At 39.2% G+C, this 21373-nt stretch overlaps 1 protein-coding gene across 1 annotated transcript in view; it reads left to right on the top strand.

The window, feature by feature from the left end:
* Positions 1 to 626: 626 nt before the first annotated feature.
* LOC104166549 (sodium channel protein type 5 subunit alpha-like) overlaps positions 627 to 21373 on the top strand; it is a gene marked incomplete at its 3' end in the record, with an annotated part of 24743 nt that continues 3996 nt past the window's right edge. The window contains exons 1-5 of the mRNA XM_009706513.1: positions 627 to 893; positions 2601 to 2719; positions 8055 to 8144; positions 11905 to 12033; positions 16858 to 16949. Coding sequence (XP_009704815.1) covers positions 627 to 893; positions 2601 to 2719; positions 8055 to 8144; positions 11905 to 12033; positions 16858 to 16949 — 697 coding nt within the window. The remainder of the gene's footprint in view (positions 894 to 2600; positions 2720 to 8054; positions 8145 to 11904; positions 12034 to 16857; positions 16950 to 21373) is intronic.

Raw genomic sequence — 21373 nt, 5'->3', positions numbered from 1 at the left:
CCAAAGGAAAATAAAAATTATGTTGCAGAAGCCTAAGACAGAGATTATGAAGAATTTCTATGTGATTTAAGAATCTGAACTTGACCCTTCACTCTTTAAATTTGGAATAGAACAGCTGGGGCATTTTTAGAGTTTGCATCATGTGGCCGGAGATAGGCTGATTTAAATCTGCCCTGCAGTCATCTTAGGCACATTGTTCATCCACTCCCAGAGCTGCATTTTCAAAAATGAGTTAGGAATCCAAATCCCTGTGGCTTTCAATGAAACTTAAGCTTGTATGAATCTAAGTTACTCCTTAGTTTGGATTTAGGATCCCAAGTGGCTGAAAAACTTAAGAATACTCCACAGTCTATTGACAAAGTTTTTTTTAGCTCTGATCACAAGTAATTCCTAATTGAAATTACAATTTCAGTCATTTCTGTTTTCCTTGATGTTCTACTAACCACATAAAAATAGATAAAGGATTTCCTCATAATAGATAACCTACAAGTTATTTGGATTATTTTTTTCATTCTGATGGCTTAGTTCTTCTTGCTTTGCTCCTGTCGCTAACTTTTGGTACCCTTTGTTTCAGCTGTTTCCACTACTAGGAGTAAAGACCAGTAAAGACAAAGCAGGATGAAAAGATGGCTGACTTCTTGTTACCACCGGGTACTAACAGCTTCCACCGGTTCACGCCTGAATCCTTGGCTGCTATTGAGAAACGAATTGCGGAAAAGCTTGCAAGGAATGCAAAGCAGGAATACAGAGAGCAGCTGGGCGAAGAAGAGAAACCTCAGCCTCAGTTTGATTTGCAAGCTTGCAAGAAGCTGCCTGAGATCTATGGGACTGTTCCTCCAGAGCTCATTGGGGAGCCATTGGAGGACCTTGACCCTTTCTACAGTGATCGTAAGGTGAGCACCGACCAGCCATCCTGCTTCCTTGCTTTTGCTAAAGCTAAAGCATAAACACAGTCTCTATTCTGAGGGCTTTTATCTTTCTACAGCCAGTAAAAATATTTTTTTCCAGATAAACGATCAGAGTTTCGACATGAGCAGGGCTCCCAGAAAACATCTAAGCAGGAGGGCAAAGAGGGATGAAAAGCATAATTAAAACTCGGGTGTTTTCAGATTACTCTGAGTATGAATATACAGTGTCTGAAAAAAGCAGAGCAGTAGCTGAGTTAAACTAAGCCAGTGGTTTTTATCTACCCTGTCTTGCCTTCTTCATGAGCCTTGACTCTTCACAGATCTGTTTATCACTTAAGCCCCTTAATGTTAAGGGCTTCTGGGTGACTTGAGTCTTGTGCTAGCACTCTGCCCAAGAGCTGGAGCCACCTCCACAACCATTCCTGGAAAGCAGCAGTTCTTTTCCTGATGAGGGCTAGTTCAACTCCATTTAAGATGACCAAAATAGAGCCGAAGAGAGATGTGAGTAGCATGTGCAATGCTGACACTTTGCGGAAGGGTAAACTTCATCCCAAAGCGAGCATCACCTGATGAGGAATCACGTGTAGGCTGGACCAAAGCCACAACAGTGCAAACAGCTTCTGTCAAAAGGCTGTTGACAGCAGAGCTGGGCTGGTTGCTTACTACAGTTTGTTCCCCTTTCCAAACATTTTGCAAAACAGAGGACAAGGCTTGGAAGCACGGTGTATTTTTAGGTAGCTTCCAGTTCTTTCAGGTTCCTGATTTTGGGCTATGCTGTTTCTTGTAAACAATGAATTAATATAACCACAATGCTACTTCTATTGAAACAGTGTAGAAACAGGTGCAAGAACTACAGAATAAGAGTTAAATAGATAAAGACAAATAGATTACTTACCTGGAAGGGACAGAATTAATTTACCTTTTAATTTGCCTGTTATCCCCAGGCACAAGCAGCAGGATGTAGATTTACAATTTTAGTGTCATGAAGGTCTTAGACTCAAGGTGTGTGAGTTCCTTAGAGTTTATCTATTGGGTGTCCCAATCCTGTCTCTAAGTGAATATTAGGTCTTCTGTGCATGGTGGGGCATCTTCAGAGCTCTGAAAATTGGGCCAGCATCCAATTCATCTTTGGATTTAAGATAACTCACAGTATTAGTTTCCTCTGCCCATATTAACCTGAGTACAATGACAGTGTCTCAGTGCCAGGGTCAGATCCTGCTGTGGAGCTGTGCCTCTTGCTACTTCTTACTTGGTGAGACAAAAAATTTTGACTGAGAGTAACGAAGTGCTCAAGGTAGAGAAGATGGAGTAACAACACGGTAAGGTTCCCAGCACCTGGAAAAAAAAGTATCATAAAAGTCCCTCCACCACATTTTAGTCTCCAGGTCATTTTTTACTTTTAAAGGTGATTCCACTTTCTTCCTAGCCCTGTGATGGAGGTGATGGCACAGGACTCTGTAAGGAATGAAGGAATAAAAAATAGTTGGGATATTGCAATAGGACAGGCAACAGCTCTCCTGGGAGGGTCTCGGACAAAACTCTTCACTGAGTGAAAAGGAATTTGGAGGTCTCAGGAGGGAATGGAGAAGAAGTATGGGATACTGGCAGGAATTTGCCAATGGGACGTGGGCTGGGAAAAGCTGAGCATAAACGCAAATACTGAATGTTCTCATTTTCTATTTTGTTTTCCAGACATTTATAGTACTGAACAAAGGGAAGACAATCTTTCGATTTAGTGCCACTCCTGCCTTGTATATACTTAGTCCTTTCCATCCAATCAGAAGAGCAGCAATTAAAATTTTGGTACATTCATATCCTTTCTGTTGATTTCCTTCCTCATGTATTTTATGTGGCTTTTAAACACAGATGGGTGGAAGTTAGAAACCATTTTATTTCATTAAGCTGTTTTAAATCTTCTGGGTGAATTTGCTTGCACAAGCAGTAATGCGCTTGAATTTTTGGTTTGTTTCATTTTGTATTGTTATGTGAGCTATGAAAATGACTATATTATACTGTTGGCATCAGATAATACAAACGGCACTGGAAAGTTTGGTGAGTTTACTCAGGATTAAAAGGTGTGAAGGACCTGATCATGTTTAGTAAAGAGGCAGTGGAATAAACTGGGTGTAGTACCTTAGAAAGGAAGCGAACCAGGAGGGTGGAGAACACCTGGGGAAATCTACACTGATGGAGAGCTTTGGTACCAAGCACTTAAGCAACCTCTCCCATGAGACTCTGTGACACCGTATGCAGATGCAATTTATTTTTGAACTGTCTCAGAACTGAATTTTTTTGCTCTCCTGAAACAGAATATTTTAAAAATTGCTTTGCTGTTTTCTGTTTTTTAATTTAAAAATTTAAAAATTCATTTTGTTGTTTTTTTTAGTTAGTTTATTGCAATTTGTTATCCAGCAATTTGTTTCTTCCTATAAAAGCACAGGCTTGCCTGCTGGACCTTTTGATGGAAGGGTGATACCTGATTTCCCCTAGCTCTAGTTCTGAAGTCACGCAAGATACACTGCAGCAGTTGGTTTTGGCTTGTTTTTTTAACACAGCCACAGAAACATTATATTCTGACATAGTCACATCTGTCTGGAAGACTAAAAAGACCCAAATGTTCAGCCTTGTGTGAACATTATTAAAAACACACCCTTTTTCATGAGTTGCCTGCTGTCTCTGTGGCGTGCATGGGAGTACCTGGCAGTGATAATTCAAAGACTCCACACGCTGCTGTGATGATCATGTGGTGTTTTAGTGATGGAAATCCCTCATCTGCAATGCTTATGTCCACCGCAGAGAACTAATAAATACGAAGCAGGTAGTGTCTTTGAATCATTGTTTTATTATCAAATTTCAGGGAAAAAAAACAGGGAAAGAAACCAGTTTCCCTGTCGTTGTCCATACAGTGATGAAAAAAAAAAAAAAAGTGAGAATATAGATATTCTAGCAAAAGGAAAAATAAGTGAAGCTTCTAGCTACAGTAATTCTATGTATAATGAATATGTGATATCAGCCAAGATAGCCAGTGTTTATTAGGTACAGTTACATCAGCACAGCCTTGCTGAAGTTAATTGAGGTCAATGAGTTTGCACAGGTATGGCTAAGAGAAGAATCTGAAAATTGAGCTTAGAAAAAAGCATGTATGTGTGAATATTGCCTCCAGCTTTGGAGGCCTGTTCTTGTCTTCTGCTCACTTTCTTCTACACCAGCTAGTGAAGCCAAGAGGTCACAGATATGTGTAATACACAGGAACTACATGCCCTTGGTAGCAGTCAACCAAAAGATTGGTATGGAAAAAATCCTTATCACGTTACTTCCAAGGATAAAGACCACAGAGAAGTGAATTTGAAAGATATGTCAGGAGCAGAAATATGGTCAAATAAGGAGTGTAAAATTTTGGGAGTGGAAGGTCACAATGCAAATAGCATTTTAATTCCAGAAAGATCCAAGTTATCACCTTGTGTTGATGATGTCAGGAAATCCAGCAGCTCAATCTTTGGCAAACACAGGTAGGAGACAACAGCTCCAGTCCCAGTGAAACAGTGGTGAAGTTCCTGCATTAGGCACTGATTTGTTCTCTGTCAATAAAGACTTTTCACATCAACCTGAAACACAAAGACCAATTGGCTGAGCAGGCAGTCAATATCCCAGGCAGAAAGGAGCCTGAATCGGCAAGTACTCAAGCAGATAATATCACAGACATGAATCTGGGAACCAGATCTATTGTCTTGCACGAGTCTAATCAAACAATCTTTATTTTCCCCAGGGCAAAAGACAAAAAAGAGCATTAACAAATGGTGCCCTGTCACGTAAGTGTCTGAAGCAACTTCTTTACTAAATGCCATATTTCCATTTCCAGTCATTGAATGTACTGTGAAGTAGAACAGAATAGAGAGGACAAAGTAAAATCATCCAATATAGAAGCTGTGGGGGTCACGTTTCTTGATTAAGTAGCTGTATATAGAGTTCTTCCTCTGAGACTTCAGGCAGGATAGATCCTGTATTTTCACTGCTCATCCAGCCAAGCCTGATTAGTCCAGTCATTCAAAAATACACTCTTGCAAGGGAAAAAACATCCACAGCCTCCTAGTAATGTGGATTACTTCAATTAACAACCCATCCCTAAACCTCTTCTAGGTATTTCTCCTCTCCAGAGTCCAGGAGGCCTCGTGAAAGGACCATGGCCCAGACCACTGCCCAGAACATGGCCCTCATCCATTTCTGTCAGAGAGGACACAGGGAGTGTAGGTCTGCATCCCATGGGATGAACACTTTTTGCTTTCTGCATCGTCATTAGCTGTTATTAACATCTTTATTTACTGTCTCCACCTGTTAATAAGATTAAACCACTGCTAACATTTCATTGATGCCTTATGCTTAAAAGACTCCTCTTAGTTCTTCTTGCCTGCAAGCCAAGGACCGTTCTGTGGTGCCCTTAGTTTCTCCAAGCAGTTTGCTGTCCTGTATAAAATCCGTAGCAATCGCTGTTTCTAGTTTTCCTAGGTATTATAGATAGTTGCTCTTAGTTTGGCACTGATCCAGAATGGGGTTTTGGCCAAAATTAGCTTCCTTGATGCTAGAATTATGGATTCTGGCCCATTTTAAAAAATAAAATCTTCTCAATGAATTTCCAATCTTTGTTCATATTTTCTGCTTGCAACTCTTCTCCCATTTGATTTTACACACTTTCCTCTGTAAGGGAAAATGAGACCTTGTGAAGCGCCAATTATATGTACTATTGATTGGGACTAACCTTTGCTTGCACATATTATATGTAATTTGGCAATGATCACTTAAAGAGCCTGTAGTATTCAGTCTGCTAATTAACAATTATCCATCATAATGAAGTCTAGAATAGAAGTATGCCGTGTTTGACTCAGTATCTTTATGCTAGAAGATAAAATTTATAACTTTTAGAATCAGTTTGTTCAAAGCCTATTCTATAACTTCAAATTGGAAATAATAGGTTTAATTTATTGCAGAAAGGATCCTGATGAGTAGCTTAGTACATTTTGTTTGTGGTCCATAACAGAGTCCACCACATAATTCTGGATGCTTTAGCCATGTCAACTCATGGATCAGCAGGCTTTCAAAAATTGGATTTAATAGCAGTTCTAAGATAGGTAACAGACAACACTGCTAATATAGCTTATCTGAATTTCATCTCATTTACTTTGTCATTTCTGAGTAGATCATCATTGCTGACTTTTTCTAATGCAAATGAATGATTGCATTAGATTTCAGGTAGAAATGCTAATTTTCATTCTGTAGGCATTTCTGTTTTCTCTTTCTTTTAACACAGATCTCTGACTGTGATGCATAACCAGCTGAAATGTTTCGTTCTTTTATGTGCTTTGTAGTTTTCAGCTTGGTCATGAAACTCAGTTTGAATTCGTAGTGCATTTGATGTCCCAAAGCTGACCCCTTACATTTTCAACCTGTGTTCTCTGGTATATTCTCTTTGGTGTTTGAATAACAAGGTGATGACACCTGCCTATAAGCGAGCATCTGGGAAAGCTGTTAGATTCAACTTCTACCACAGGGCAAGAGGGATGTCTAAATCGGATCAGTGATCCTAAAATGGGTGGTTATAGAGGAATTTCTTTGCTTGGAATTGAAGTATAGTATTTCTTTGGCATGGTCTGAAGATACCACTCTGTTTTACTGTTACTGTTTCCATAGCATTTCATAGCATTTCACTGTAGTTGAAAAAGTAATCCAGTGTTTTCTAGGCTAGTTGTAGCTTACGACCTAATTGTTTTAACCAGATGGACACAACTTGCAGAAACATATCTCAAGCTGACGTGAGACAATGCGACTGGATATCAGATATCCTTCCTAGTCCTTCAGTAGGAGGTGTTGGCCCTGAAGTGGAAAATGTTTCTGAGATGAGCAGTCCCTTTGAGTTCAATTACTGCTTTCTGCAACGGCACTGGGGAATATGCAGGTTGGTTACTACCAATTTAACCTCATAGTTGCCTGTGTGGCCCATCAGAAAATGTTCCACTCTGTATTCAGCAGAGATTTTGGCTCTGCAAAAGGACAATTTTCATGCAAATATTTCAGGACATACGTTTGAAATTATACTCTTTGATCACTGTTCTCAAACAAAAAATAACACCAATGGAATCAGTAAAGAGGAGAAAAAAAAAACACAACTAATTTTTTTTCCTAAATAAGGCAAAAGAAATTTACATTTGGATGCTGATGTTACTCCCCGGGAAGTGTCCCAGCCTATTGACAGAGTTGTAGGCTGTTTTCCTTTGCCTTATTTTCTGTCCACTGAAACTCATTAGTTAAACTTTCTCCAGTAGCATAGGACCTATTATTTATGCAGGAGAATCCCATCGTGTTTTGTAATTTTTTTACAGAAAGTGGCATGTGCTTTTAGGAGTGCAGTTCAGTGAACTATGTTTTCAATTTCAGGAATTCGATATAGGGTGCTCCTTTTCATATTTATGGCCTCGGCTCAGCAGCTAAGTGCATGGACTATACACTTGGGAGGTTTGTTTTAGCCTCCAGTTGGGGAAACTGGTGTTTCAGCTGGGGCAGTCAGCTTTGCAGACCAAGACTGTGTATTTGCCAAGCAGGTTTGCAAACCAAGTCTTAAAATTAGTGCTCTGAAACTCATATTAGCTTTTGGTGAAACTTTATACTGAAAACGAGACTTCAAGCCCATTAGAGAGATTAGAAAGACCAGATTTATAACTTGTCCTACTGCCTGAGAAATGTTTCAGGATGAAAAATAAAATGGGAATTTGCAGACACAGGTTTTTCTGTAGATACTTAAATGAGACTAATCCCTCTTTTCATGCAAAGTTGTGCACCTATGCACATTGTCATCTGACCAACACAGCTGTAAATTTGGGGTATTGTATTTTCAGAAGACTGCAGAGTCAGTACATTTGTTTACTGTATAAAGTATGTATAAAAGATGTACACAAAGAAAAAAAAAGCAGGGAAGGTTCCCTCATTTTTTCTACGTTTGTATGATTATTTGTTTCCTTGCGCACTTGCGAACAAATGTCTATAGTCCTTTTAAAGCAACTTGCAAATTATGAGTGAGCTGTCACATCTTGTGTGAAATGACAAAAATTTAAGAAGTCTTACAACATGGGTGTTTTTTTCCTTAATTTGCTTATTTACATTGTTCAGTATGTTTATTATGTGCACTATTTTAACTAATTGTGTGTTCATGGCACAATCAGAGACTCCGTCGTGGAATAAATATGTCGAGTAAGTATCTTTGCTGGTTTACAGCTGCCCTGTCCTTATCTTGTCCTTCCTCTTCCATTTGTTACGTTCTTCTTTTCGTCTTGTTTGCTGTTGTCTAATTCTTTCCAGTAATACTGACCGTGGTTTCTGCCCTGACAAAATGTTTTTCCAGGTGTTTGTTGCCTGTGAAAACACCCTTAGTAAGTAAAGTAGCAATTTTTACTCTACCAAGCTCATACTTATTGCTAAATGCACCTACTATGCTATATCTGAATGAAATCACCTATGAGGAGAACTCCATTTGAAACTGGCCAGCCTTCCACAGTTTCCGTGCAAGAGATTCGATGGTTGGACACATTAGAATAGGCTGATGGAGTTTAAATTGAATCATTTCAGAAAATGCTTCCTGGACATTACTAATTCTGTCCTTAAACTGAAACTTATTAAAAGCAAAAGTTTCTTTTGCACTGAGCACATCATGAGAAGTGTTCCCCTGTAATCGCTGGCATACTTTATGAGCAAGCACAAAATTGTCTGGGAACACTTTTATGAGGATTCCTGTCTTTTTAGCTTGTCAATCCTTCAGAAAAAATAGCAAAGATAGGCCTTGAAAGTGGTGGATTTTGTTTTGGGCTTTTTTTAAAAAATAATTTAAGGGGCTTCAGAAAGCCCATTTCATTTCTTTAAGTTGCTTTAAAATATTCCTCTTAGAAACAGATACCAGATGCACAAGCTAATCAACCTACAGTGCATTAAACAATTATTTTGGCTCATTGAACCAATCAGAACACACTTTTTATTTTTGACTGACATATGATAAACACAGCCATCTGCTGCTCCATAGCCTGGTGGTTGGTCTACTCAGGGCTGTAAGAAAAGACAGTAAAATGCCCTTATTTTAGGTTTCATAAAATCATGCAGGGCACATCTTCTAGGCCATAAATTACTAATTATAGACAGCACTGAACCAAATATTTCATCTGATCACAATCACATCCTAATCCCAGGATGTTTCATGTATTTCTGTATAGTGTAGTATCCTCGAGTATGTCTGTGACTTTCCTTTTCCCCTGATGTTGTCCTTTTCCTATTGAAAACTCTCCTACAGTACCATGGCTATGATATACTCAGCTGAAACATGGACATCTCATCCATGTGAGTCAAGATTTGGTCAGTGGGTCTACAGCTGGGAATTTGAACATTCTAGAGGAAAATATAGAGGAGGGGGCCTACAAGAAAGCTGGGGAGGGACTTTTTACAAGGGCATTGAGTGCTAGGACAAGGGGCAATGGCTTTAAATTGGAAGAGGGAAGATTTAGCTGAGATATTAGAAAGAAATTCTTCCCAGTGAGGGTGGTGAGGCACTGACACAGGTTGCCCAGAGAAGCTGTGGGCGCCCCATCCCTGGAAGTGTTCAAGGCCTGGGTGGATGGGGCTTGGAGCAACCTAGTCTGGTGGAAGGTGTCCCTGCCCATGGCAGTGGGGTTGGAACTCGATGGTCTTTAAGGTCCCTTCCAACCAAACCATTCCATGATTCTATGAAAAATATCAAAGTGCTTGTTGTGTCTTCCGTAAGCAGGAAAATGTGGATGATGTTATCATTGCATCAAGCAGGGCATGCAAGAAACACAGAGCAGAAATGCAAATAGACTCGTGCAGCACGGAGTAAATCCTTCCATGTTTCCTCTTCTCCTGGGTCCCCTCATACCTCTCAGCTTTTTCCTCCTCAAATGTATAGAATGAAATCAAAGGCAAGTACTTCTGAGGAGGAGCAAAATAACCCAATGAACTGTAATTAAAATTGATTAATATTGGATTTGGAAAAGATACATTTAATCCATTTTGTTCTGCTGTTCCAGAGACTCACAGGGGTGAGATGCAAGAGTAACGTTGTGCAAATATTTGTACTAGATCTTCCTTTAAAATATTTTTCTTACCATTTTGAAAGAATAAATGAATTCAACTTCCCTCCAGTAAAAATTTTTTAAAATCCTTACTTCTGTTGTTAAAGAAGCTGTTTGGTTGCTAGAGGACTTTGCCCGATCCATTTAGAATTAGGTGATGATTATACAATCAATTAAACCATCTGACATGCTGAATGAATACAAGTGCCTTATCATTTTAATGCTCTTATGTACCGTTAAGTATTTTTTTTAGTTCTTTACATGTGTTTTCTGCATGCATTACTGAATACACATGCTTAAAAAGACTGTCACATGGGTGACCTATATTTGAAATACCAGAGCAAAAAGTCAGATGCAAGATAATGCTTAGGTGTATGGTCAAAGAGGAGATGTGAGGAACATTTAACACCTACTGTTAAACAAAACCAGTCCTGCCACTCTCCATTTTAAGATGAGGCATACTGAGGTTTTATAACATGTGTAACTCACTCTGCTGTGTGACATGATGGCAGGAGGGCATGAGATTTGCCACTGTCTGTTTGTCTGCCCAGTTGCAGATCAGCGGAATACAGCTAAGAGAAAACATTTCCTTTTTATGTATAGTGAAGCTCTTCCTTGTATTACCACCTTTAATTGCTTACACCTCTTTTTTTTTTACCAAACAGGAATCCCAACTGTAATAATTTTTTGTGTGTGATGGCACCATTATAGCTACTGATGTTTAAGGACTGAACAGAAAACTTAAGCTAGTGTTTCCAATGAAAGTCCCTAACATCACGATTTACAAGATTTGTGTTTTACGGGATTTTAGGTGTGTGTTTGTTTTTTTTTAGTAGGGTTTGGTATCATCTGCATCTTCATTTGGAGAAAAGGGGTAGGGAATGCCAGTGGTGGATACTAAACATTTATTATCTTTATTAAGATATTGCCTATGATATCTAGTCCCATTGGGCTAGATATCTCAGGTAGAAACATTAAAAAAAGAGGTGTTGCGTGCCCTGAAGTATGTCTCTGGTGGTAGGTGGAGCCCTGGGTGAATACAGATCTGAATGTTATAAGTTGGATACATTACTGTCCTCCACAGAGAATTTGCTAAATTTTATTACAAGTATCATCTTTATTACAAAAGGTAAGATGTATGGGCTGTCCAAGATCATCACAGTCAAGAGGCTATTGGTAATAAACAACTTATCTTACTATGGGAAAAAAACACCCTCATGTCTCTTTTACTGTCAAGTAGGTCAAAATTACTACATATGGTAGGCGGGTGGGAGTTGTTTTACTCTTTTTCATTGAGGGCATTCTGTTGTTTAATTCTGAGGGCTGGTGTGATTTACCATGGAGAGTGAAACACAAGGGAAGCTGCAGGACGAATACCTTTTTTAGCTAATAAAACCAAGCAGTGACATTTTTTTGACCTGCTGTCCTTCAAAATGTCTTGGGCAGGAAGAGATGAGAGGTATGAATGGAACAACCACCCTCCTTCAAATCAGAGAAAGAGTAAGGAATGTGGCATAATCCATTCCTCTTTCACTGGTGATTGCAGGCAGAGCTTCAAAAGTCCCGTAGCACAACTTAGCAGCATAGTATTCATGCTTGACTTAATGAGTGAGATTCATCAAAATACACCCTGTGGTGAAAATTATCTTCATCCTGCAGCTGTCATGAGCGCTTTCCCATTTCTTACATGTTCCTTGGTCCACACATGAAGCTGCTCATACACAGCCCAGTGCTGCAGCTGTGACTCACATAAGCAACCCCAGCGAGATGTGCAAGAGTGTCTCACCTGAGTAGGATTGGGTCAGGTGTGCCTCTGCCATTCCTGCCGTCTACTGCTTGCTAATGCTCTTGCTTATCTTGACCACTTTATTCCCCAGGTACACTTTCACTGGCATTTACACTTTTGAGTCATTGATAAAAATACTGGCAAGAGGATTTTGCATGACAGAATTCACCTTCCTTCGAGATCCATGGAACTGGCTGGATTTCAGTGTTATTGTTATGGCGTAAGTAGCATTCCTTTATATTTTTCAAGACAGCGATATGCAATAGAACTTTTTTAGAAATTGTCTGGCTGTTCTGTTTTTTTTCCACTCAAATTGTACTGAAAATGAGAAAATACTGAAGTATATTAGGATGGAGTTCTTTTTCCTGAGTGGTTTCAGAGGAAGAAGTCACAGGGATTCTCAATTTTATTCTCTCAATTCACTAGACTATTTTGGAGAAATTATTTACTCTTTCTGTGCTCCACAGAGAGAGCTGTTTGTAAATTATTTGTAATACTACTTGCCTATCTAATGTAGTTTTGGGAAGTTTCAGACCCATGAATAGAAAGTGTTATAAGTGTGACTGAATACCCGTGTATTTAAATCCCTATTTATGCTTGATCTATCCATAATACCACCAGAGCTGTTTTTTACATTCTTCACTTCACAAACCCTTTTCACCCTGAAAGTAATTACTATTTCACTACAATAGAGAATTAATTTAAAGGCCTCTGAAACTTGTTATATATCTTGGGAATAGAAATTTGGCCCCCAACATGATATTCCCCTTCAGCTGTATACTTCCACCTAGATTATTAGAGTTCACTCAGGACATGTAGGGTTCTGGTGCTTTGAAGAAGCTGATGGATTTCTGGCATCTAGACAGCTAAAAATACATGTGGGTTGGGGAGCAGTCAGCCAATGCTGGCAGCAGACACAGGGTCAGCCCAAGCTCTGGCCAAAGGCAGATGTCTGACACTGTCAGTATCTCCAGCTGAGCTAGCAATCCAGATTTTCTTCATAATCAGAGAAGAGAGAAAAGCACGCAAAGAGCACATTTCATCTTGAAGTGGAAGCTGGTAGAGATGCCCTGAATGGCCCCATTTCCTAATTATAGAAGGATTTCATCTCATCTCCCTGTATTTTCTGCTTAGTGGTACCTATATTCTGTTCTGGTTTTAGTTTAGTTCTTGCTGCCGTCTTTAAACCTCATAATTGACAGTGTTACATGAGATGCAAGCATGATAGAACTGACATTTAAGCTGAAATCCTGGGCTTTCAATATTTCCATTCAAATATTTGAATGGAACCAAAATTGGGGAAAAAATATTCAACCAAACTTAGTTCGAACACCAGTGAGGGCCACTGAAGTTGAAAGCACAATTCTGATAGGGTGCAAGGATCAGGACTGATATTCAAGGAGTGTCTGGACAATGCTCTTAGTCATATGGTTTAGTTTTAGGTAGTCCTGTGAGGAGCAGGGAGTTGAACGATGATCCTTGTGGGTCCCTTCTGACTTGAGATATTCTATGATTCTGTGATCCTTAGCAGCGTTTAGCAGAACAGCATGAAGATGTGTAAAACCTATGTGGACTTCATCGGGAAGACTCCCATTTATTTTAGTAGACTTTGGATCAAGCCTTAGGCCAGATCCTGGTATCTGTTACTACATTCCTATGGATTTGGCTGAACTGACATCTGGCCATCGTGATAAGCTTTAAAAAAAAAATGCAATACAGGTGAGGAGCAGCTTTTGGAGGTCAGCACACATTAAGTATTTTTCTAAGCTAAACTTTTTCTCAAGCAGTGCTAAGTGCAATTCTCCTGCAACATTTAGAGAGAGGACAGAACAACACAAAGCATCACCAGCCTGCTCTCCTGTCCATCAGATAGGTGTAAAAGCAGGGTGTGATAGTTCATTTCTTGGTGAGTTCGGACAGGAGTTTATTTGCAGAACTGAGTTCAGCACAACATGGAGGGTTTCTGTGCATGTATTCCCTCCGTTTTACAAGGAAGGAGGTTTTTGACAGTGAGGCAGAAAGGAGCAGAGAAAAGGACAAGAGGAGCCACAGCTTGAAGCCTTGGCAATGTGTCTGCTCCAACTCATCTTCTCAGCTCGGGCGGAGGTTGGGGTATCACCCTTGCCTCTACAGAACTCCTCTGGCAGCATCTCATTTACTGTCACTGAAATCTGAGTCTGAACAGTCAGTGTGGGACAAGATCTAGATATCCCTTAAATTCTGTCCACATCATCTCTGGGTGTTTGGGGCTTAGGGAGCTGGAAAGATGTGGAAGTTTGCACAGACCTTGAGGTGGACAGTTGCCCAGAGGTGAATTCACATCCTGCTGGTAGGAACCAGAATTTGGTACCCAGAGGTTGTGGGTTTAGTTTTTTCTTTTCTAATTCTAGACTTAAATGGCTATCAGTGCTCCAGCCCAGGGATTCAGGAAAACTTCCTTAAGACTTATTTAATCAGAAACTTGAGTGTCTGTGCTTTCTTTCCTAGCTACATTTTAATTTTCTTTCCAAATGTTATTTCATCTCTTAGTTAGAAGATCTCAAAAACAGGGGGGCCTGCAACTGCAAAAAATCAAGATTCTCAACATCAAATTATAGCAATGGCTGCACCCTTCAGAAATGGCATCCATTCCTATTGTTTCTTACTTTAAGGCTTATTATACTAACATTCTTAGAATAGGGGAAAAAAAAAAAAAAAGGAATTCTGGAATAGAAAAGAAATAGAAAAGCATTTCCTTGAGCCCATAGGCGGCAGTGAGAGAGTTAGAAGTGACTGCAGTATGATCTTCATGTGTACAATGAAACCTCCTTCCCAAGTATACAAGCAGCAGATAGTACAGAGCGTTGGATAATGGACTCTATTCTCATATGATTTATCCTTCATATAAATCCAATTTGCAAGTAATTTAAAACAAGATTGATCTCACAGGTTACTCTAGTGTTGTCTTTTCTTGTAGATAGGATGATGCTAGAGGTATTTCTGTATCTGGAAGTAAAGATGGCATGAGGCTTCCAAATGGGAGAGCCTGATAAGTGGCCATGAGATTTAGATGGACCGAGGGTTTTGAGCTAACAGAAAATCTGATTCTTTCACTGATGGGTGTTATAGTGGAAAGACCATCACTTGCTTTAGAGTTACTGCAAAATAACTTCTTACCTCCTCTTTTGGGCAGAAACAGCACAGATTGGGTCACAGAGAGTAGTTTTAAATAGCATATTAGGTTTCCAGGGCTTTTCTTCCACCCTGTACTAGCAGACACAGCCATGGCTTCTGACCCTCTGTGGGGCCATGGATGGGTTCAGGGAAAACTATGAAACTGCCCCTATTTAGCTCATTCTTTCCCAGACAAGCAAGTACTTCCCAGGACAGATGAGAGAGAGGGAGCTGTAACCCTGGGTGGGGAAGTGCCCTGCCAAAAGCTTAAAGACAATAAGCAATTCCCTAGCTAACAGGAAAATTCAGGATGAGAATTCCAGTTGGTTCTCGCTCCCTGATACAGAGGAACTGGTCTGCTGCAATTTCATCCAAGAAATGGCCAAAATAAATCTTAATTAACTGTTGTGAACAAGCAGCAGCAGTATTTGCTTCATATGCTTGTTTACATGTTAATAATGTGTTTTTACAAACCTCTGGTCAGCAAAACCATATTCCCATGCTATTGCTTCTCCCCAAATTATTTTTTTCCACCCTTGCATGCTGCAGAAGAGTTTGAGAGAGAAGCACTGGGTAAACCTGGGAAGGAAACAGGTAAATCTTTTCCCAGACTCTCCTATGAGATTATGAAGAGGAAAAGCAATATTGCTCTTCCAGTCTATAATCTGGATTAGTAGATATGGAGAGGATGCTTTGTGCCCCTCAGAGGCCTTTGCTCAAAGCTCACTTAAGCAGGCTTTGTAAAATAACCAGGTGAGTTTTTTCCTTAACGTGTAAAAACAAATGCCTCAAAGACGTAAAATATGTAAATCAAATTTAATAGAAATTTAATAGTGAAATGAAAGAGTCCAAGAGCTCTTTTGTTCAGAAAATGCAGTGGTGAATATGCTTTTACTGTATACTGACTGGGAGGAAATAATTTTGTACAACACTGATAAAACGAAACTCATTCCATAACTGACCCTCCTGGGAGCATTTAGCTCAGATGTAACGTGGGTCTCCATGATGACCAAAATAGGCATGGCAGGAGCTGGGATTGGTATTTTAATCATAAATAGTTTTTAGTAGGATTGCAATTATATTCATTCAAAATCCATCTTCCTGCAACCAAAGGGCATGGGTTTGATGTACAAAAAAAAAAAGAAAATTTTAAGCATCTCTTGAAATCAACATCTCCTTTACCGCAGAATATAGCATCTTAGAATAGATAACCCGGTAGAAACATTTGCACTGGTATTCTCCAATGTTGTCCTATGTGTAGTTTGCAGAAGCTATTATGTGAAAATTACTTAGGTATTTGAAGCTTTTAATTTTTTTAAGAGCAGCAAAATAACTCTTAATGTTTCTTATAATGTAAAGAATTTTTTGTTAAACTACATGATGGTAAAATCTTTAAAATATTTATTGCTGAACAGCACAATAACAAAGTTCACCCAGTAGTTTTAAAGAATTGATGCCTATTAGGTAAGTTCAATAGTTCAACAAACATTTGAAATAATGTGTATTATGAAAAACCCGAGACGAATGGCATCAAAGAACAGCCTGAAAAGTGAATGCACCTCTCATTCGGCTGCATTCGCTCCCGCTATGTATGAATGCATTCTTCATTCAGACAAGACTCATACTCTATTGTATAATTCCAAATAACTGTAACTTAATTCTACAGGTATGTAGGAGAATTTGTGAATGTAGGCAGTGTTTCACCTCTTCGGACTTTCAGGGTATTGAGAGCTTTAAAAACTATTTCAGTAATCCCAGGTAAGAAGCCCTGATCCTTACGTTTTGGCTCTCAGCTACAAGTGATTCTTTCTCTGTCTCTCTTTGTCCCTTTGACTGTTGTTTTTTTGCTGGTGTTTTGTCACTGTCTGTGTGTGACTTTCCCTTGTTACAGATACATAACTGAATTTGTGGACCTGGGCAATGTCTCAGCCTTACGAACGTTCAGAGTACTGCGGGCGCTGAAAACAATCTCAGTCATTTCAGGTGAAAATCAGGTTAAACACTCCGGCTACAGTTAAAGCCTACATGCCATTTCCAGTAGTAAACACAGTAATGACAAATGACTTAACCATAGATACTGATCAGGAAATGGAGGAATGTAGGGAATGTGACCTGTCAATAGAATACATTTTTCATATGTTTTTCCAATACTGTTTTTGTGGGCAGAAGGAATTAGAGTGCCTCCAGAATTACAGACCTCACTAAGACAAGTGCTGCTGTAAGAACGATGGTATGCGATGGCTCGTGAATCACATACATAAAGTACTCATTCATGAACCATATGAAAATGGCAATGAAACTCTTTTAAAGTCTTCGGATATTGATTTTTAAAAATGGAAGGTTAATGACCTCAAAATGCATATTCGTGTTTAAGAGCACATCAATAGAGGAATCTAAATCTGTGCTATGAGCTGAGGTTTCAGGGCTGCAGGCATAGATAGCCTAATTTGTCATGGTGTTTATCCATTTGCATGTGATAGAAACACTGTTTATGTTTCGGACCCTGAAGAGACCAGAAAATGTTTCATCATTGATATCAATAGGTTCAGCATTTCATCAACTCACAATTTCTCACATTTTCAAGGATATGATTTCCCTCTTCCCCCCTCAAAATATCAGTGTTTTACTACAGATCTGGTGGTGAAAGAAGCTCTTTTTATATAGCTTTTAATATAATCTATTACTACTTCTTAAAACAATAAATAATATTTACTATTAAGTAATTTATGCAGAGATGAGTCCACTGAGGACCAACCATATGAAAATATTTTCTTGCCGAGCATTATCTATGGACAGGTCTCATTCAGCCTCAGTGTTTAACATCTCCAACCTGCATGACAAGGTAGAGAAGATAGCAAAAACCATGCATGGTAGATCCTATCGGTGATAATCCTGAACAGATGTTGGCAATTACATGTCAAAAATATTCAAAACATCGACAGAAATGCTCAGATTCTCAAGTACAGCTCTTTAAGGGTGGAAAGGGTTTTCCACCCATTATATAATGCAAATCTACACTATAAATCTAAACAAATTATGTGGTGTAAACTTAGAGGGATGTATATTGCAACTAATCACCAGCGCTTACATGGAGTATAAGCTAGAAATGGGAATTCTGGAATCGAGGTGTTAAGAAAACATATATATGGGTATAGAGCTTACTCTCTCATTCCAACATTAAAGTAATTTCAATGAAAAATCCTTGAAACTACTGAAAGAGCAAGGTACTTTTCTTTGAAAATGTGTGTCAAAATATAGCTTTTAAAGAATATTTTGAGATGATCATTCATCAGATATTCCTTGAAATCAACTCCTGTCTTAATTTTTGTCTTTAAGTTTAAAAAGAATAATCTATTAGCAGAGAAGTTTTTTTAAGTTTTCTCTAATTGGATTTCCATTGAGAAAGGATTTTTTTTTTCTAGAGAAACAGAAAGTTGAGCACAGTTTTACAGCTCATGTGAGATAGTAGTGGCTAATCAGAAAGAAAACCAGAATTTCCTAGCTTCCTTCACTAGCAATTTGAAGATTAACTTGGAGGGACAGCCATCTCCAGGGGACACCTTTCACTTTCCATCTTGTCTCAAGCTTGACCCTCTTCAGAGCAGAACCTGTCAATTTTGCTGGGTTATATATATAGCAATTTTCTGTTGTCCTCTATCAGAGTTGGAGCTGAAGGTTGTTTTACATCAAATGATAAATTTTGGCTGTTTTTTTAGGGACAAAAAAGGAGTATTGAGATTCAGAAAAACTTTATTTAAAAATACACCGAAGCCCTTCAGTAATATTAGACACCGAGTTGTTCCATTTGTTGGTTAATAGAAAAAAAAAAAAAAAAAGATGAGGAGTATTATTTATTAAAGTTATATATAATAACTCACATTCTCTTTTTTTCCTTTCTGACTGGCTATTTGATTAGTTTTTTGATAACTGCATTTTTTGGTACTAGTAACTGAATTTTCTGATGACATAACTGCATGAAGATATGCTAATAGAGTATCTGGCCTTAGATTTTATTGTCAAGATTACCTGTGTCCTGAATATGTTTAAATTACAGATGTGGAGAGCCACAAATGCCATGGAACACCTGGCTGCCTGTAAAACACAGCTAAGGTTTCTTTTTAATGTTAGCAGGTGATTTCAGAGGAGTTGGTTCATTTTTCAGTTAGACACATATATTTTGAAAGAAATATTGGACATGATGCTGTAGTTTATTTGGAGATCAGTCTGAGTTTTTAATAATAACATACACCTGTGCTGAGATGAAATATTTTTCCACAATAGGCTTAAAAATGAAAAGATGATGAACGCTAACATCTTTCATGAGATGTTTGGGTTCAACTGCTAGAGAGAGAAGGCTGTTGTTTTTGCTTCCTCTTTTACATCTTAGGTAAAGAATGCTGAGATGTATTCTCCTTTGCAAATATCTAAGCTTTTCCTCAATAAAATTGATCATACTTTTCCATCAGGTAGTTATATTTGCACAAACATACTTGGACTCAGCATGCTCAGTGAAATCGCTTACCGAAAGTAACAGGCCAAGTCCTCCGTGGTGTAAGGCTTCTGTCCAGCAAAGCACTTAGAGGCTGGTTTTCAAAGGCGTTCTGCTTCACTTGAAATCAATGAGTTTCACTATTGACTCCAGAGGGAGTCAGTAAAGCTAACAATTAGTGCTTTAAAAAATCTCACCTACCTTTAATGCCTGGCTCTAAGTGCGCAAGCAGGCAGAGGGACGTTTAGGGGACATGGACTCACAGGACTCAATAAGATCTCCTAAACTCTCGGAGTCCATTCCCTTGGCTTAAGGCTGTGTTTAATATAGCTCAGACCTGGCCTGATAGTTATTGCCTGACTTGTTCTAACAGTCCTTCAAAGGTGGAGGTCTCAGGATCTTCCCAAGAAGTCTGTTCCAGCATCTCATTGCTTTCACCATTAGAAGATTTGCCTTGGGAGGACAGGTTCAGATCCATATTCAGCAACACAACTATTAGCATCTACCAGCATGCTATGTCCTTCCCGCTTGAGTTCTGGGGCTCAATCTGGTTGCCATCATGCCAGTATCTCCTGCTCCCTAGGGCCATGGATCACCTGCAGGTCCTGTCTCTGAATCCAGACTCCCATCCAGCCTCAATCTCTCTCGATGCATAATCAGGTCTTTATTTTTTACCCTACAGCCACTGTGTAGGACATCAGGTCAGTGGCTTACCCTCTGTGCCAGCCCTTAACGTGCCAGAGGACTTTCATGGATCCCCTCAATTTTCCCTTTTCTGCACTAAACACACCAATTTCTTTCTGTTTTCCAGTTGCGCATGATATCAAGAGAAAGCAAGCTTTGTACAGTAGCTGGATATCTGTTTACCCAGATTTGTTAAAAGAAAAAAGTTTTTAATTTCTTCATATGTTCCTTATGTTCAGGTGCTTAGAAATATGGGAGCATAAAGCCTTTAACTCTCAGTGATTTTATTTATTAATTAGCATCTTGCACATTGCCATAGCAACTGGATTAGTTCATTTTCAGTCTAGATAGGAACCATGGTCAGCAGTAGAACAACCCACTAACGTCACTCATTTGTCTCCCATTACCAGTGTATCCAAGTGTCGCTGTGCTCAATAGAAACCCTTCCAATGACAACAGAGGGTCTCAAATCATAGTTTATCTGCATGGAAATCACCAATGTTTTTGATAACTGCTAACTGAGGTAATATAAAGCCCTGAGGTACACCCTCCATTGCCTCCCCATCAAAAGCTTGTAAAATGCAGGCCATCATCATCACCAGGATTTTATAAAGTGCCTGTATCCAGAGAAGCTCCACTGCTCTTTCTGGAACAGGTGTGTACGTCATGGATGTCTCACATAAAATGACAGGATACTGGCGAAAGGTGACCTCATAGAAAATTGGGCCAAGGCACTTTGGGGCCTGATCCAGCTCCTGTTTAAGTTAGTGTGAGTCTAAAGGCTATAAATAGTGCTGTGAATGTTATCCAGTACTTTACTGATAGCCAGAACAGAGCTTGGAGCACAAGAACTAAGACTGTGTGAAGGAGACTGACCCTTGTTCATTTCTTCAGTCTCACTGATGTCCTCCTACAGAGAGAGAAGTGTCATACTTCTGGTGGATGAATCAATTAACTCAAGAGGTAACTATCACAGAGGTGAGAAATACATGACATATTTCTGTTTTCCTTGGAGACTGGCCTGACAATCACATTTCCATTCAAAGATGGTCTACAGGAATGCTGACAACAATTCAAGTTTGCCAACATGCTATTCAACTCTTTGTTGCCCCATATCTCGGTGGCTAATGACAAAATACATTCATCAAGAGTGAACTCTTCTCTCCCTACATTCACATGACTCATGCAGACATTTACAAGACACATACTTACCCTCCAGAGAAGGAGTAGGCTA

The sequence above is a fragment of the Cariama cristata genome, unplaced genomic scaffold (genome assembly GCF_000690535.1).
Source record: "Cariama cristata isolate BGI_N322 unplaced genomic scaffold, ASM69053v1 scaffold9568, whole genome shotgun sequence".
Classification (NCBI taxonomy): domain Eukaryota; kingdom Metazoa; phylum Chordata; class Aves; order Cariamiformes; family Cariamidae; genus Cariama; species Cariama cristata.
This window is presented reverse-complemented; position numbering and strand designations above follow the sequence as displayed.